Below are 17271 nucleotides of genomic sequence, written 5' to 3' on the forward strand. Positions count from 1 at the left end.
CATAGGCCATCATATTCAATTTGCGACGTGTTCGTTACATCAGCCCACCTCTTCATCAGCCATTGGATGATTTGGTTGAGTTACCAGGAGTTCCCTATGTGAGAGACAATCTTATTGGAGACAGAGATGGTTGTTCAAATTAAAAAGCTATAGGTGGCAGTGCAGTCTCAACGGGCGTAGAGCAACAGCCCACTGCAGCCCTACTATGCATTTAACAGGTTGTACTTTCAGACACCCCCCTTTCAGCAATTTGAGGTACTGGATCCCACTTCTGTTTCTGCAGCAACTTTCAACTCAAGTTGACAACACAAATGCTACCAGCCCAAACCTGGATCAAGTTTTTGACCAGTCTCCAAACTCAACAATCTTCTTCGGGGGGGGGAGGCATAGATAATTCAGCTCAATGTAAGACTGGTACAGGATTACAAAAGACCACTGGATTCTCAAAATTGTGAAGTAAGGATACTGTGTGTATTTCTCCTAACATCCCACACTTCCTCATTGCTCAGCCTTCAATCAAGGTCACTCACTCAGCACAACTCCACCTGGAAGTGGAGAGTCTCCTTATCAGCAAGAAAGTAAAACCTGTTCTATCCCATCATTCCCAGTCCTCCCTTTCCTCAAGAATGAGACCTATCCTAGTTTTAAGTCTGCAAAAGAACTTTCTCTAGGAGGTGATCTCACCTCCCTGAAGAAATCAATTCAATTTGTACAGTTATTAGTGTTCTTGGTGAATTTTGTAAAAATTAATTCTAATTCCTACACAGGGAACTAAATTCATTGAAGCATTGATAGACTTCTATAAAAGATTTTTCGTCAGAACAGGCAAACACTCTTAGGGTACTTGTGTACTGACTACTAAACTAATATCTGATAACAGCCAGGAAAATTGTAGTTCTGGGACACATGGTGACAGTCGATATAGTTTCATTAACCTGCCTTCACATAACTCCTACAGTGGGGCCAGTTAACCTCTGTGGATGTCTAGTAGGAAATTAAATTGGAGCTGCTTTGGTAGCTACAATCCTTCAAGTAGGGGCACCACTTTGTTTCTTTGCCAAGTAGTATTGGTGATTGACTCCTCCACAAAAGTATTGGGGTGGCACCAGGCCCCTTCCAAACTCAGTGGATTTGGTTATTAATAGACCATTGCAGATCAATCTCCTAGAACTGAGAAATTAGATATGCATTTTGATATCTTTCATGCATTTCCTCCCAAGAGAAGTTTTCATTCAAACTGACAACTAGGTAGCCATGTTCTATGTGAACAGACAAGTTGCCAAGAGGAGATAAAAGTAATGGGAATGGACATGCAAACATTAAGCTGCCCTGCAAGCAACCTACTTTCCAGGGATTTCCACCATATTAGCAGATTGCCTCAGTATTTCACTCACATGAACAGCCCCTGCTTCAGTTTATGGGGATTTCAGGCATAGCATATTTGCATCAGAAGCAAGTGGAAAGATTTTGCTCCATTCTTCCCAGCCGACTCAGGTCCTCTCAGAAGGCTTTATGCTGAACTGGAATGCAGATATATGTATACTTTTGTACTCATTCCACTGTGCAAGGAGTACTCAAAGACTGGGCCTGTTTGCTTCTTGCTCCAGCTTGGCCCAGACAAATATAGTTTATGTACCTGGTGAGCTATCTAGCAGCCCTCTAGGGGGCAGATCCATTCTTAACTCAAGAGAGATGCTGTATCATCTGAATCTTCCATCCCTCAACCTGACAACATGGATATTGAATGCTTGCTTGCTAATCACCCAGTTTTCCTTACCCAAAGAAGTTGAGAATATAGTAGTATTCTAGGAAATCATCTACTAGAAAAGCTTATGGATTTAAATCAAAATGGTTCTTATCCTGGTGTTAAGACTTCTTGGAATCATTTGCATGCAAACCAAAAGAGCTAAGTACTTGCTCTCCCTTCAGATCTCTAAACCTCAGTGAGAGTACATCTCAGTACAGGAGCAGCCTACCATTTTCAAATTGAGACTGGGTCAGTCTCCACCCATCTTTGGTATCAAGTTCATGAAAGGCTTATGGCATACTAAATCTCCAGTTGTCAAATCTCCTCTTCCATGGGATCTGAATGTGGTTCTGGCATACCTATTGAAGCCACCATTTGAACTACTCAAATTTTTCACATGGAAAGTATTCCTAGTTGCAATCACATCAGCCATAGTCAGTGAGCTCCAGTTCATTCTTTTCTTATATGCAATTTTTCCCACAATAGAGTGGTATTCTACACACAAAGCTGCTTTCAAGTGTCTGCTTTCCATATTAATCAAGTTATCTTATCTATGTTCTTGAGACCAAATTAATGTGAAAAGGCCATTCATGCCTTAGACTGTAAAGGCGCCTTGGCTTACTATAGGAAAAAACTCAGCTACATCATCGGGCTTCAAAACTGTCTTTTATGATTGACTGGATGTAGCAGTAGCCAAGCGAACATTGTCTAATTGGCTAGTAGATTGTATTGCACATTAGAGCAGACTCTATCAAGGCTAATCAAATTCAAACCATGGCCATAGTGGCTTATCTGAGAACAGTACTAATTGAAGACATCTTCAAACTGCCATTTGGTTCTCTTTGCACACCTTCATATCCCATTGTCTGGGCAGTATTTCAAAAAGTGAGTAAAGTTGAACAAGCAGTCTACTCAAGTGGATCCTGGGTTGTTTATTTAGTAAATACTCTGTTGCAACCTCATCTTGGAACTTCCCATGAGTCCAGTTCAGCCCTGCTTTTCAGAGAAAACATCGACTACTTAGCTAGACTTAGCTCTAAAATCGACTGAGGGGGCTCACAAGGCAATACCTGTGCATGGAGTTCCAAACTTGTGCCATAGAGCAAAAGATCTATGAATGAATGGTCCATTTGCACTGTTGGATGATGTTACCCACATTTCATGGATAATTCATTTTGTTGACTACGGAGAACAGATTTTACAGTAAGCAACTTGTTTTATGCTTTCATACCACTCTGAAACAAGTTCTACACAAGGTGGTTTACATCAGTGAAAACAAAATTAAAATTCATCATACAGATATACCTATAATACGATATATAATACAGCATAAATATATAAATACATCCACCTAGACCAGGACTTAAAAAAACAAAACACTTCACTAGGGGATGCAGTCAGTTTACCTAAACATTAACAGCATAACTAAGATGCTGCTAATGGTTGTCGCTAGCCTCTCAATTTCCACCTCATTGGTTGGATTTTGTTGCGCAGCTAAAGTTTTTGCATTAAGGGTGGTATTAACACAGATATATGGATGGGGCAGCTTTATATGTAGGCCCAAGTGCTTTAGTAAAGCTAAGAGGTAGGTTACAGGAAAAGGGTGATTGTGAAGGTGGTGACTGATTATGTCCACAAGTTGGAGTTAATGCATGTGGAGACCTGGTTAGTCTTTAAGTATTCATATTTATTATATTTATATACTACCTATAATTACATACACATCTCAGGTTGTCTGCTACAGTTCAACCAGATAGTGATATTTGCAGTTTGACTATTTGGCATGCACCAACATTTTTTGTAATAGGAGGCTTTTATCAGAGGTTTGCCTTACAAGTGTTTTCTTTTTATTTATTTTAAAGGTCTGTTTTAGTTTGAATTCTGGAGTTTGGCTGGGCAGTGGAGAGCACTTAAAATTAACATGTTTGATACATAAGTCTGAAAGTAATTCATGAAACAGTGCCATACAGGGTCATTTAACTTCAATCCCCAAGGGCTACAAACACATCTGGATTTCATTATACCCAAAATGACACATCCAGCGCTTTTGTATAAGAATAAGGCTAACATGCATATAGTTTACTTAACTTAAGAACAGATCTGTTGCAGCCCTTGGACTTAGACAAGCGTTGAAGAGCCCTAGGTATTATATAATAGACCACTTATAAAGGCCTTTATCTCAATCTCTTCAAAGCTTTTTCTTTCAAATGGTTTTAATTTTAGTCATAGATTAAACATTTTTGGAGTTTAGTACCATTAACAGTTAATTGTCTAATTTATTAGGTATAATAGATTAGCAAGAGAGTGGACAGAAAAGTATGCCATGTTGTAGGGTAAGAGTGTGTTTGTCTTATGGCGATTTTAAGAGTTTGGTTTCTGCATGCAGACATTGGATTGATTTAGGATAGTGGATGAGCTACTTGCTGAAACAGTATTTAATAGCTTGATTTGATCCTTTGCTTTCTCACAAATGTATGTTGCATGAAAAAGATTTCTCAATTCTGGAAGCCTGGTAATGTTTAATGGAAAATACTAAACACCCAGAGTTTGAGGAAGTTTTGTAATGTACTTGTGTTTAAACTTGCCATAATTGCTTCAAAAGTGTACTGCTTGTTTGGCTCTGTATGCTATGAATGTAGATCATTTCCCAGTTGGGAAGTGTAATGGTAAATGAACAAATTTGGTAACTTTCTTGGGGTAGGAGGGTTCGTTGTGTAATTTTATGCAGTTATTGCATAACTGTCATTGCTAGTCAAGGATTTAATGTGGCAGTAAGCTAATATTGTGTAGCAAATTTTAAAATGAGTGATTAGGCAAAAAGGCTTCCTTTTATATTCCTTTGATTTTTTTCATTAATTCATGTATTGAAATACAATCTCTGTCCTTTAACTGTTTCCTGCCATCTCTCCCCAAGTTATCCCTTCTCTACTTTTTAATTTTTATAAAGCATTGTAAGATACAGAAACAAGTGACAATTAACTCCAAATATAGCCAAGAAGTACTTAATCTTATAGTTTAGGATCTAATAAATGGGGCATAAAAATCAGCAAAAGGAAATTTAATCAGATGTACTGCTGGTAGTTGCACATCTCCTACTGACAAACTAGAAAAGAGCAAATTGTAGCCAATTCTTAATAATTTGTTTTAAGAGGAACTCATTACAATAGAGGGATTATCTGAATCATAAAAGATGAGCCTTTCCCTTAAACTTTTATCCTGGCATATAGCTGGGTAGTTCAATTAAAACGTAGACCTGTGTGCCAAGTCTTTCTCTCCCGAGTAGATATCTTGGTAAAGTGATATTAAAGCCACAGGAGAATTTTTGTTTGAAGTACTTTACCCAATTCCATTCTGGCTCCACAGCGAAGGAGACACTGTATCTTTTGACCAATAAACAGTTGACTACTCTAGATATTGCATTAAATTCTCATTAGTTAAGTCAGTCAGGAGTTGGTTCATGTCAGTTATAATTTTTTGGGGAATAAACTTTAAAGGCAATGTTTGCAAGTGGAATGTGCAAGCACTCTAGCATTTATTAAAAAAAAAAAAGACAATTGTACAAGGAAAATGGATCTTAAGTTCTTTTCATGTAAAGCATTTCTCAGATTCTTGTTTAAGAGTAGTGTTATCCCTGACCATCATACATTGATTGTCTGAAGGTTGCAATTCTAGATCTTCTACTACTTTCTCTAGAGTTGAAGTGACCAAGCAGTTCATATTTTTGTCTAAGTCAAAGGTAGATTTCTTTTAATGCAATAAATAATGTGGCACCTTATTTCCATCAAACTTCTCCAAAGTAAGAAGGGAATCTTCTTGGGCAACTGCAAGAACTCTCCTCACTGCTGAAACAGTACAGTTGCAATCTTTCTGAAGACACTACCTTAGCCTACCTCTCCTCTAAGCCTGTGATTCTAGAGTTGAAATACCAAACACTGGTCCCAGCAATCATAAAGGAATCAATAGCAGGAGAAGCATTTGGTCTAGACTCCAGTGGACAGCTGTGAAATATCACCTGTTAAGCTTTGGAGAAGCCTTTGATTAGGGAAGGACAAATGTGAATGCAGGCTCCTCCAGCAAGGAGGCTGGCTGGATGATACCACTGCTATTCTGTCTGCTCTCTCAAAACCAGGAAGGTATCTGTCTGATCTATGCTTGAAACAGCTTCCATCATAGGAAATGTCATTCTCTGTATCCCTGTTTTGATATTCACCGGCTGATGGTAGCAGCAAGGATAGAACAAACTTCAATAAAGTCTAATTTTTGTGAATGTTTATGTACGCCCAACAGATCAATATATTTGGATGTTGCAGGTTATAAATGTAACACATAGCTATAGTTGGGATGCGGTGAGACTGCACTCAATAGCATGCCTTCGTTTTGTCTGCCTCTATCTTCACAGAACCCCTCTCTCCCCTTTTCCTTCATTCCCTTCAGTCTCATTCTCTTAAACATCTGGATTACTATCATTCATCCTTACATAACTTTTCTCCTATTCAATTCTTTGCTTATCCTTTTTCCATTTTTTACCTTTCCCATGACTCCTCTTCCCTCTCTGCATTTGCATCCAGTGGGATGGACTCTGCTAGGCTGCTGTAAGCTCCCTTAGATTGTGTTCTTTAGGACACTATTGGGTCAAACACGGTTGCCTTTCCCATGCGTGGCCTCACTGATCTAGTATGCCAGTGGCCTCTGTATAGCCTTCTATAGACAAGCCACAGCAGTGCTTCCCTTAAATGGCCATGCCACACTGCTGCTGCTTGCTAGTCTCCGTTCTAAAGCCTGGTGGCTCTTCCTAACAGTGCTCTCTACTATGTGAAAAACAGCACTTTGTAGTAGAAGGTTCCACTTGCATTGTTGCTGTTGATACCAGTACAAAATCACATTGTGAAAAAAGCTTTCCCTCATGTTTTTGCAATGCGGTACAGAGAATGTTGTTCCCTGATAGCCCATGCAGTTCATCTTCCTTCTCATAGCTGTTTTCCACATTACTCCTGGGGGAAGGAAGAGATGTATATACTATCCAGCTTGGTTGGACATCTTGAGACCTTGATGTAGTAAGTGAATTAAAACTGTGCTTTGGACTTGAGCGCACATTTTTCACTTGCACATTAAAAAGTTAACTCCCGATGCATTAGCATACCATTAGTTTACTGCATCTGGAATTAACATGCTTGTAACTCAGATGCACATGCACAGATATTTAGCTTGCTCAAAACATGGTTTATGTGCATTGTGCAGAAAACATGAATTGTATACAATGACTGTTAGTATCTAGGGCTGGAAAAATCCTATTGGTGCCGTTTCCCGTTCCCTCTCCCTCCCCCTTCTGTTAGGTCAGACAACCCCACTCTTTTTCCAGTAGCTGCTCAGTGGTAGCTTCTGTGGCAAAAATTTGAAAATTCTTAACCATATGGACAAATATTTCCATCATTTGTAATGTATTATCTTTGCTTTTGTCTGTATAATTTCCTTTTATTGGGTACAATAAAGGGATCTCAAGTATTAGTATTAGATCTCAGATGGAATAGGAGAGTGTTTTGAAGACCAGGTATGGGAAGAGAAAGGGAGGATGACAAGGAATGGGGGTGAGAGGGGGTGGATAGAACAGGAATCTAGGATGGGAGGAAAGTCCTGGGATTAAGGAAGGGGGAGGTGTGAGAGGTAGAAAGGATCAGTGGTTCATGGATCTTGTGGATAAGAATCCAAGATCAAAGGGGAGAGCATGTGAATTGCAAAAAAGGGGAGGGGGGTTGGCTGTGGCTGAGAAGGCAGGTATCCTTGCTGACCCTTGCATTCTCTTTCTAACCTATCACTCATTCTGGCATAAACATACACCCAACACATTCCTCCTTGCTTATGCAAAAATACTCTCAGGGGTGGCCCAAAGCAATCTGCCTGAGGTAAGGAATGAAATGACACTCTCCTTCCCTCGGTTTTGTGACAGGTGGTTTGTTATGTGGGGGGGAGGTGGTTGGGGTTCCTAGAAGAGTGGCAGATAGTGTTATTGATAACATTTCTAAGAAGCTGGCAATCCTGCCACACTCCTGGGAACCCTATCATCTGCCCCTGGGGATGTGGGAGTCTGGCAAACTCTTAGGGCTGGTGCAGGGGACTTAAGATACTCTAGGTGAACCTTACAGCCTTATCTCACCTTCCCTTCTCTCCCTATACAATTAAAAATTGCTTTTTTTTGCCATTTTTAAATTAACCACTTCCCCTTTAAACAGGAAATTTTATATGGAAAAGGGTCAATCTTCAGAAGTAAAAATTGATTCGACATGAATAGCTTATTTACATGCACTGCTAAAAAAAAAAAAAAAAATTGGATTCCATATGGCATTAGTCCTGTCATAAAGTGCACTGAGTGTGGACTTGGCTCACAGAAAGCCAAGAATAAACTGAACTACATTTACAATAGAATAAATCTTCCATACCGTAACTGCCAGCACTCAACCTACCTATGAAACACTGCAATACACTAGGCTGTAACACCAATGCACTTCCTATTAGGGAAACAAAACAAGCCAGGCTGTTGTAAATCCCTGCACAGAAACTACACTATAGCAGAATACCTGACCTCGGTCACATATGCAGAGCACACTCACCAAATACAGAATAGAGACCATAAAATATAAATAGAAATGTGCATATAAAAACTGAACTAGAAATCACAAGAAGCCAGACTTAGTACATCAGATACAATCAAGAAATATAAAACATCAATCATACCATAAGAACACAAGAAATTGCCATGCTGGGTCAGACCAGGGGTCCAACAAAACCCAGCATGCTGTTTCCAACAGAGGCCAAACCAGGCCACAAGAACCTGGCAAGTACCCAAACACCAAAAAGATCCCATGCTACTGATGCAATTAATAGCAGTGGCTATTCCCTAAGTCAGCTTGATTAATAGCAGTTAATGGACTTCTCCAAGAATGTATCCAAACCTCTTTTGAACCCAGCTACACTAACTGCACTAACCACATTCTCTGGCAACAAATTCCAGAGCTTAATTGTGTTGAGTGAGAATTTTCTCCGGTTAGTCTTAAATGTGCTACTTGCTAACTTCATGGAGTACCCCCTAGTCCTTCTATTATCTGAAAGTGCAAAGAACCGATTCACATCTACTCGCTAAAGACCTCTATCATATCCCTCCCTCAGCTGTCTCTCTCCAAGCTGAACAGCCCTAACCTCTTCAGCCTTCCCTCATAGTGGAGCTGTTCCATCCCCTTTATCATTTTGGTTGCCCTTCTCTGTACCTTCTCCATCGCAACTTTATCTTTTTTTTTTTTGAGATGCGGCGACCAGAATTGTACATAGTATTCAAGGTACAGGCTCACCATGGAGCAATTATAGAGGCATTGATATTTTCCATTTTAATCATATTCCCTTAATTCCTATCATTGTTTGCTTTTTTGACTGCTGCAGCACACTGAGCAGACTATTTCAAAGTATTATCCACTATGGTGCCTAGATTTTTTTTCCTAGATAGTAGCTTCTAATATGGAACCTGAACGTTGTGTAACTACAGCAAGGGTTATTTTTCCCTATAAGCAACACCTTGCATTTGCCCACATATTTCATCTGCCATATGGACACCCAAACTTCCAGTCTCGCAAGGTCCTCCTACGATATATCACACTCCGCTTGTGATTTAACTACTCTGAATAATTTTGTATCATCCACAAATTTGATAACCTCACTTGTACCAATAAGTCAAATCAGCTGATGAATAGAACATCTAATTAAAAACATACGAACATGTTTAAAAACTTACCAATAAAATTTCAAAACTGCACACACCAAATTTAAAATTAAAGAATAAAAAAATCCCAGTTCTGCATTCCTGGGAACTTTAGATTTGCAGTCATCCTGAAGTTGTAGATTGGAAGGCACATAGACTTTAACCTTTCTCTCATATACCCACATGAGCGTGCAGGCACTCTTTCACACACCCTACAAAAATCTTCATTATACAAACTTAAACTGGTGCTTAGTGAAAATGAACCCAATTTTTGTTTACAGTGGAGGAAAAGACCTCAAATGTTTAAACATGACATTACTGATAAGCAGATAGTGTTCAAGTCTTTGTAATCATTGGTCTAAAAAATCTCAATGCTACAAGAAACGTTTTAAAACATTTTTTGGATTAATCTAAAATCTTAGAAATTTCTTCAGTTCTTTAAGCGAATTGCTATGTGAAATTGAGATTGTGATCAGTGGCCTGCAGACAGCCAACGTTTTTGCATAAGCTGCTTTCAGGGCTCACTGCACAATCTCAATCATGAAATTTAGCAACAGATGCTGTCAACATACAGGCACACTCATGTCAAGTCTTGCGCGCACTCGCTTTTTTTCATCTCACAACTACATATACACGCTCACTTTCCCACATAAGCACAACATCCTGCAAAACCCCATTGCCTTTAGATAAGGGATAGTCAACCTTTTTGAAGTGGTGTGCCAAGATTTGAATTGTGGTTGTGTAACTCTGGTACTGAGTGCCACAAGCCATTTGGCAGCCTGATTGCCAGACTCCTTTCACATAACTCTTGAATTAATTTTAATTGACATGTTCAGAATATTTAAACTATGTAAAAATGATTTAAACTGGTTTTCCTCATTTAAAAAATAAAATAAAAAGCAGAGAAGTTTCCCTCCCCCCTCTTCACCAATACTCCCTTCACCAATACTCATTAGGAAAACAGAACAGGCCAGGCTGCTATAGATCCCTACACAAACTACCCGCTAGCTAACAGAATACCTCACTTCAGTCACAAACATGCAGAACCTCACTAAATACAGAATAAAGTGACCATAAAGTATAAATAGAAACATGCACACCAAAACTGAACTGGAAACTTCAAAAGCCAAACTCTGTATGCATTGCAATAATTGGAAACATCACCACGCCTCAAAACATAAAACAAAATTAAGAAATATAAAACATAATAGTAAAACTATACCAATAAATATTTCAAAACAGCTAATAGAATAATTAAAAAAAACTCCAGACACTAATAAAATATTTCAATACACATCAAATAGCACCCAATAATTAAAACTAAGGATAACAGCCCCCCAGGCTCTCCATACCTGAGAATCTTTGATTTCCATTCAACCTGAAATTGTCATTAGTTGGGGTAGGAGAGTGTGCACACACTTTCCTCTTACACACACACACTCCAATACTCTTCCATATGCAATTACACACACACAGTACTTGTGTGTGCTCTTTCCCTCCCACATGCATTCTCTCACACATGCAATCTTTCTCCCACCCAGATGTAGTCACACCCATACAGTCTCCCACATGCATTCATGTGCACAGGCAGTGGATGACCCAGGAGAGGAGTATGAAAATTGGTCACATGTAGGAGAAAGTGGATTTGAGATTAAATCCTTACAGCAGTCCTCACAGCAATGCCCAGTTCATTTACTCCCCCTTCCGCAGTGATCCCAGATTCATTCATTCTCTTAAGGACAAGCAGGAATGCAGTCCTCACACATGGGTGACATTGGAGTCTGGCACGGAGAACTTTGAGCCTCATTGAGCATGCTCTTGCATACAATATTCCTTGTGTCCATCAGGTGTCCCCTCTGTCACCCAACAGTGTCCCCTCAGATGACACAGTTGGGTGAGCCTCAATTCAAAAGCTTGGCAGTTTTAAAGTGCTTTTCTTTTCCCCCAAAGATTCCTTTTTGCATTCCTTGAACGTTAGGCGTGTTCACGTTAACATCCAAAATAGGTTTCTCAACATTTTTTGGGTAAACTTTTTATTTTCATTGTCTATCCCTCACGGTGGCAGTGTGCTCTGTGCCCATCAACAGCTACTGCCAAAGATTTTTATCTTGCATCGCTTTTGTTTTGCGACATGTCCACTTCTGGTTTCAAGTGATGCCCCCCAGGTGTACAAAGACCATGTCTATCATGGATCTTTGATAGATGTGTCCTCTGCCTTGGAGTATTGTACGACATCCAGAATTGCAGCAGATGTGCCAAGATGACACCAAAGGGACATAAGATCCGGCTTGATAAGATGGAGTACCTTTTCAGGCTAGAGAAGACACATCAGCATTGGAGGCATTGGCATCAAGGGACCTCTGAGCCAAACAGAGCCATTGATAACGGCGAGGCAACAGGTTCTGCGATGTCTGCCAAAAGGGATGCCGGAGACTGGCCATCTCGGGCTCCTCCAAGTCAAGGATGTCTGGTTCCGTTAGTCCTCGACTTCGGGATTTCTGAGCTCCACCAGTCCTGATGCCTACCATGATCCTCCTTTTTGGTTCTGAAGAGGATCTGATTACAATTAAGTCCCAGTCTGTCCTGGCATCAGCGATTTTCAAGAAGGAATTGGAGAGGCACATGTTAACTGGCCATGGAGAGGGTGATGTGAGGCCTCAGCATTGGAACACTGGCACCAGTGCTCCTCGAGCCACTGCTTGAATCCCTGCATGCATTTATCGGTGTTACTGACCCAGTCACCGGTGTTAGTTCCTAGGCCTGCATCGATGATTGCGGGGCATTGGCGCCACTAGCCGATCCGGTTGTCATTCCCAGTTCTTGTAGGAGGAAGCCCCCAATATTGGAGGCAGCACCGGGGCCAAAATGGCCACTTGTAGGCACTAGTTCACTGAGGGCTGAGCGCCTAGGGTCCTGTCGCCAGTTGATGACAGCAGAGATGACACCTATAACTCATGGGGGATGATCCTCCATGGCTTCTGACGATGCATCAGATGGGCTCCGCTCAGAACTATCTCCTTCAGACGATCAAAGGAAGTCCCCGCCAGATGACCTATCCTTCTCAGGTTTTGTTCAGATGATAGCAGAGGCAGTCCCATTTGATTGAAAAGGCTACCAAGCACAAAATACTAGATATTCTCTAGTATATGGAGCCTCCCAAGGAGATTGTGGCAGTTCAGTGCACAAGATCCTTGAGTTACTGATGTGGGAGAACTCCCCCCTCAGTGCTTCCCATGAACTGGAAGGTGGATGTTTTCTCATTCAAAAAGCTCGCAGGTTTGACAAATGTCAGCTGCCCCACCAATATATGCTGGTTGAATCTGCTCTCAAGAAAGCTGTGGTCTCTGACCCATTTTTTAGCACTCCCAAGAAGAGAAGAGCAATGTATGCTCTTGTGGGGGAAGGTATTCCAGGTGCTATGCTTATTGCCCACATAGCGGCCTACCAGCTCTATATGAGCCAGTACACGTGCAAGATCCTGAAGCAGGTGCAGTAGATTGCCGAGCAACTGCCTCAGCAGCAGCAAGATACCCTCCACTCTGTTATATAAGGGTCTAGAGTGCAGGAAACATGGGGTGCTTTCGACCTATGTTTTTTAAACTGCATAGATGGTCTCTGCAGCAGAATTGGTGCCCATGGGCTTGATTGCTGCAGATCTCAGACCAGAGGTGCCAGGTGCAAGTCACTGATGTACTTTGTATAGGAGAAAATCTCCTTGGAGATAAGTGTAGGATGCAGTGGCCCAGATCTTGGGACCACCTTGTGACACTCCAGCTCTCCATTGACTCAGGACCTGTCCTCCTAAGCCCAGGAGGCCGTTGAGGTCTGGGCCCAGGAAGTCCTGCTTTTGAAGTACTACCCTCTGCTACCTTGTTCCGTTAGCAACACCGGGGCCCTCGTGGCCGTCCAAGCAACAGAGGGCTCCAAAGCCCCAGCCAGTGCCTGTCAGCTCTAAGGTTGGGTTTTTGACTGGATTTCAGGGAATATAGCCAAATCAATCATACCTGGAGCAATGGACCTGCTGTTCGGGAGAAGCATCTGTTCTTTGCACACCAGTGGCCCAGTATAATCTGACTAGTGGGTTCTTTCCATTGTCCGTGGAGGGTACAAATTGAACCTATTGGATACTCTGGCAAATTGTGCCCCAAGCCCTTTTCCGGAGCCCGGTAGCACATCGGGGAAATAATGACGGAGCGCTCCTCCTTAATGGTCAGAACAGTCTAATGCGTTCCGGGGCAAAGAGGGTGGGGACTTTACTCCCACTGCTTCCTGATATGAAAGAAAATGGGGTACTCAGTCCCATCTGGACCTAAGGGCCTTGAACAAATTCATCAAAAGAGAAGTTCAAGATGGTTCCCTGGGAACTCTGTCCTCTTTTAGCAACAAGGGGATCAGACTATGCTCCCTGGATCTGAAAGACTCTTACTCGCATCGAGATCTTCCCAGGTCACTGGAAGAATCTCAAGTTTGACAGGAAAACAGCACTTTCAGTATTTGATTCTGCTATTCGGCTTGCGTTAGCCCCATGTGTCTTTATGAAATGCTTAGCCAAGTTGGTGGTGCACATTTGCAGACTGGGAGTTCGTTTCCTGTATCTGGACAATTGGATGGCCAAGCACCTCTCTGGCAAGGGCTGACAAGTCCATGCACTTAACAGTCCAAGTGAGGAAGACAGTAAGGTTTAACTACCCCAAGTCCCATCTCAGCCCGACACTACAATTAGACTTTATTGGAGCCCTGCTAGACACGGTTGATGCCAAGGCCTTCCTCTCCCAGCAACGTATCATCAACCTGATGACCATTTTGGCGGGGATTCAACAGAGCCAGCAGGCATCAGCATGACACATGTTGGGATATATTGCCGCAACAGTATACTTGCACATGCAAAAACTCAGTGAACCTTAAAGTTGTAGTGGCAACAACCACTCAAGACTTCCAGTCAAGCCATTTCTCCGGGACACTCTGTCCTGGTGGCAGGAAGTTTTGAATCTGGAAAGGGAGGTGTTCTTCCAAAGTCTTCCCACCCAAATTATCCTAACCATGGATGTGTCCAGTCTGCTGGGGATGGACTTGGTCCCCAGGGTCTATGGCCCACCCAGAAATGTCTCTATCAAATCAATTTTCTGCATCTCTGGGCAATCAAGTACACACTGGGGGTTTTTTAGAGAGGGTATCCAACAAAATTGTTCTGATACAATCCAACAAAGTGGTAATGTGATATGTTAATAAGCAGGGAGGTATGGGGTTGTCATGAAGCAGTCCAGATTTGGTCATGGGCCCTCTCCCAAGGGATGTACCTGGTTGGAACAGAGAATATGATAGTGGACAGACTGAGTCATGCCTTAAGCCCCATGAATGGTCTCTGGACCAAGGGCTCTTAAATCGAATCTTCTTCCTCTGATGCCTTTGCCTTCCATTGGTGTGAGGTTCTCCTATATGCATATCTTCCAGCTTCACTGGTAGCAAAGACTTTCTTGAAGCTTTGTGAGATCAAAAGGACTATGATCCTCATTGGCCAAGGCAGGTCTAGTTTCTACTCCTCAGGGAGATGTCCATCCAGAAACTGATCAAGACGGGGCTTCTCCAGATATCATCACCCATGATCAAGGCAGGTTACGCCATCCCGACCTCTAGGTCCCGTTGCTCATAGTCTGGATGTTGAGAAGTTAATATTACAACTCGTCTACCTCTCAGAAGATGTCTTGGGTCCTGGTGGCTTCCACAAAGCCTTACATTGCAAAGTCCTACAGACTGAAATGGAGGAGGTTTTCTGTATGATGTGAGCAGAAAAACCTAGATCATTTCCCCTGCTCCCCACAAAAACTACTTGACTACCTTCTATGCCTGTTGGAACTGGTTTGAAGACCAATTCCATTAGAGTTCATCTGAGTGTGATTGGTGCATATCACTGTGGTGTAGATCAGAGTGAGCAAACTTTTTTTGAGCCTCTGCCCCCTTCCATCCATAGAATTTGTTGGGGGCCCCCCCCCCCAAAGTGGGGTTATATCATATACGTTTGTTTCTCACCAGCCAATCGGCTGTTGAACCGTTTGCCCAATAGCAGGTAATCACGCTGGCAGCCAGGCGCGCAAAATTCCAATTTTGATTCTCTTCGGGTTGCTAATAGGAGCAATCGGATAAACAGAGGCAGATGCCGCACCAAATCCAGACAGGCACCTCCCAGTAAAGCAACACAAATGCCTTTCACTGCCAGACAAATTGTAAAAATACTCAGTCTATACTGCAAACTTAACATAACAGTAGTAACACCAAGAACTCAAACAACCCTACCTATGGAAAAGAAGCACTGTAAATATTATATTGAGTCCCAGAATACCAATACAGCACCTATTGGGGGAAGCAAAATAAACCAGATTGTCTCCTTACACACACTATATGCTAGCAAAATCTCTTCCCTTGGTCACACGCACAGAGCAGAGACACATCCTCACCAAATAGAGAATAATGGATCTCAGATTAGAACCAGTCAGATTATTTACAGTGTAACAATGATAGAACCACTATTCATGAAACAAAGCATCAAATATAATGGTAGAATCATACTAATAAAAAAATATTTCAAAACTGACAGAACATTTATTAGTCATAATTCCCAAGCACCAATAAAATATTTCAAAACAGCGTGCACATACAACACCACCCAATTAAAACTGAGGATAAAATAATCCCCTGCTGTCCATACCTGGTATCTTGATTTTCAGTCACTCTGAGATTGAGGATCAGGGGCTAGGAGGACAGCCAAACTTTATCCATTGCTTACACACACTTGCATCCCTCCCATGCACACAAAAGCTTACTCCCCCAGATTCCCTCATACACACACAGGCTTGCACCTACACAGACCCCCAGGCAGGCACTCATTCTCTCACACACACACTGATTTGTGCTGCTTCTGGCACTGAAGCTCATTCTGCTGCTGCCACCTCTATGCAGGCCATGCAGTATTAAAAATTGGCACTTCCTCTATACTGATCTCTTGTGAGTTCTAATACTGTGGGCCTGCACAGATGGGTGTCCTTTGCTCAGCTGCCGGTGGGATGAGGTCCACTGGCGGCTGCACGTTTCTGTTTTTTGGCCGCTGGTGGGATCAGATCTGGTGGCTGTATGCACCTTCTCCCTCAGTACATTTGTGCCCCCCGTCCCCATTTGTGCAAATCCGGTGTAGATAGTATACCCATCTCTGTACAGCCTTTAGTTATACATTTCATGCGGAGCTTTCTTAAGTTGAAGCCTTCCTTAAGGCTTCCTGCTGTGTCCTGGGACCTCAAAGTGGTGGTAGATCAGCTGATGAGTTCTTTGAGCCACTGTGCTCCTGTGACCTGAGTACCTGACTTGGAAGGTCATGTTTTTGGTGGTGGTTACTTCAGCACTCAGGGTTCGAGAACTCCAGGCCTTCGTGACTTACTCACCTTATTACGTTTTTTCATGACTGGGTCATCTTATGCATGCATTCAAGTTTCTGCCTAAGCTGGTGTTGGACGTCCAACATCCTGCCAACATTTTTTCCCAGGACCTATTCGCTCTAAGGTGAACAAGCCCTGCACAGTTTGGATTGCAAAAGATCCTTTCCCTTCTGTGAGGAGCGGACAGAGGCCCATAGACAGTCTAACCAACTTTTTTGTTTCTTTTGATAGTACGTTTGGTATCGCCAGGCAGACGCTTTCTACATGGTTAGCAGATTGCATCTCCTCCTGTTATGCCCAGGCAGGACTCTTATCTTGGGGGCTCTGTTCAGGCCATGGCAGTGTCAGTGGCCCAC

The 17271-nt window shown here is 42.1% G+C and overlaps 1 protein-coding gene across 3 annotated transcripts in view; it reads left to right on the forward strand.

Moving 5' to 3' along the window:
* UBE2D3 (ubiquitin conjugating enzyme E2 D3) overlaps window positions 1–17271 on the forward strand; it is a 125446-nt gene that overhangs the window by 82900 nt on the left and 25275 nt on the right. The window contains exon 7 of one of the 3 annotated variants that reach the window (XM_029597036.1): window positions 4031–4080. The exons of the other annotated variants lie outside the window; for them this stretch is intronic. Within the exon in view, the coding sequence (XP_029452896.1) occupies window positions 4031–4079 (49 nt within the window). The 3' untranslated portion in view covers window position 4080. The remainder of the gene's footprint in view (window positions 1–4030; window positions 4081–17271) is intronic. 3 annotated transcript variants of the gene reach the window in all.

This window comes from Rhinatrema bivittatum, chromosome 1 (genome assembly GCF_901001135.1).
Source record: "Rhinatrema bivittatum chromosome 1, aRhiBiv1.1, whole genome shotgun sequence".
NCBI lineage: Eukaryota > Metazoa > Chordata > Amphibia > Gymnophiona > Rhinatrematidae > Rhinatrema > Rhinatrema bivittatum.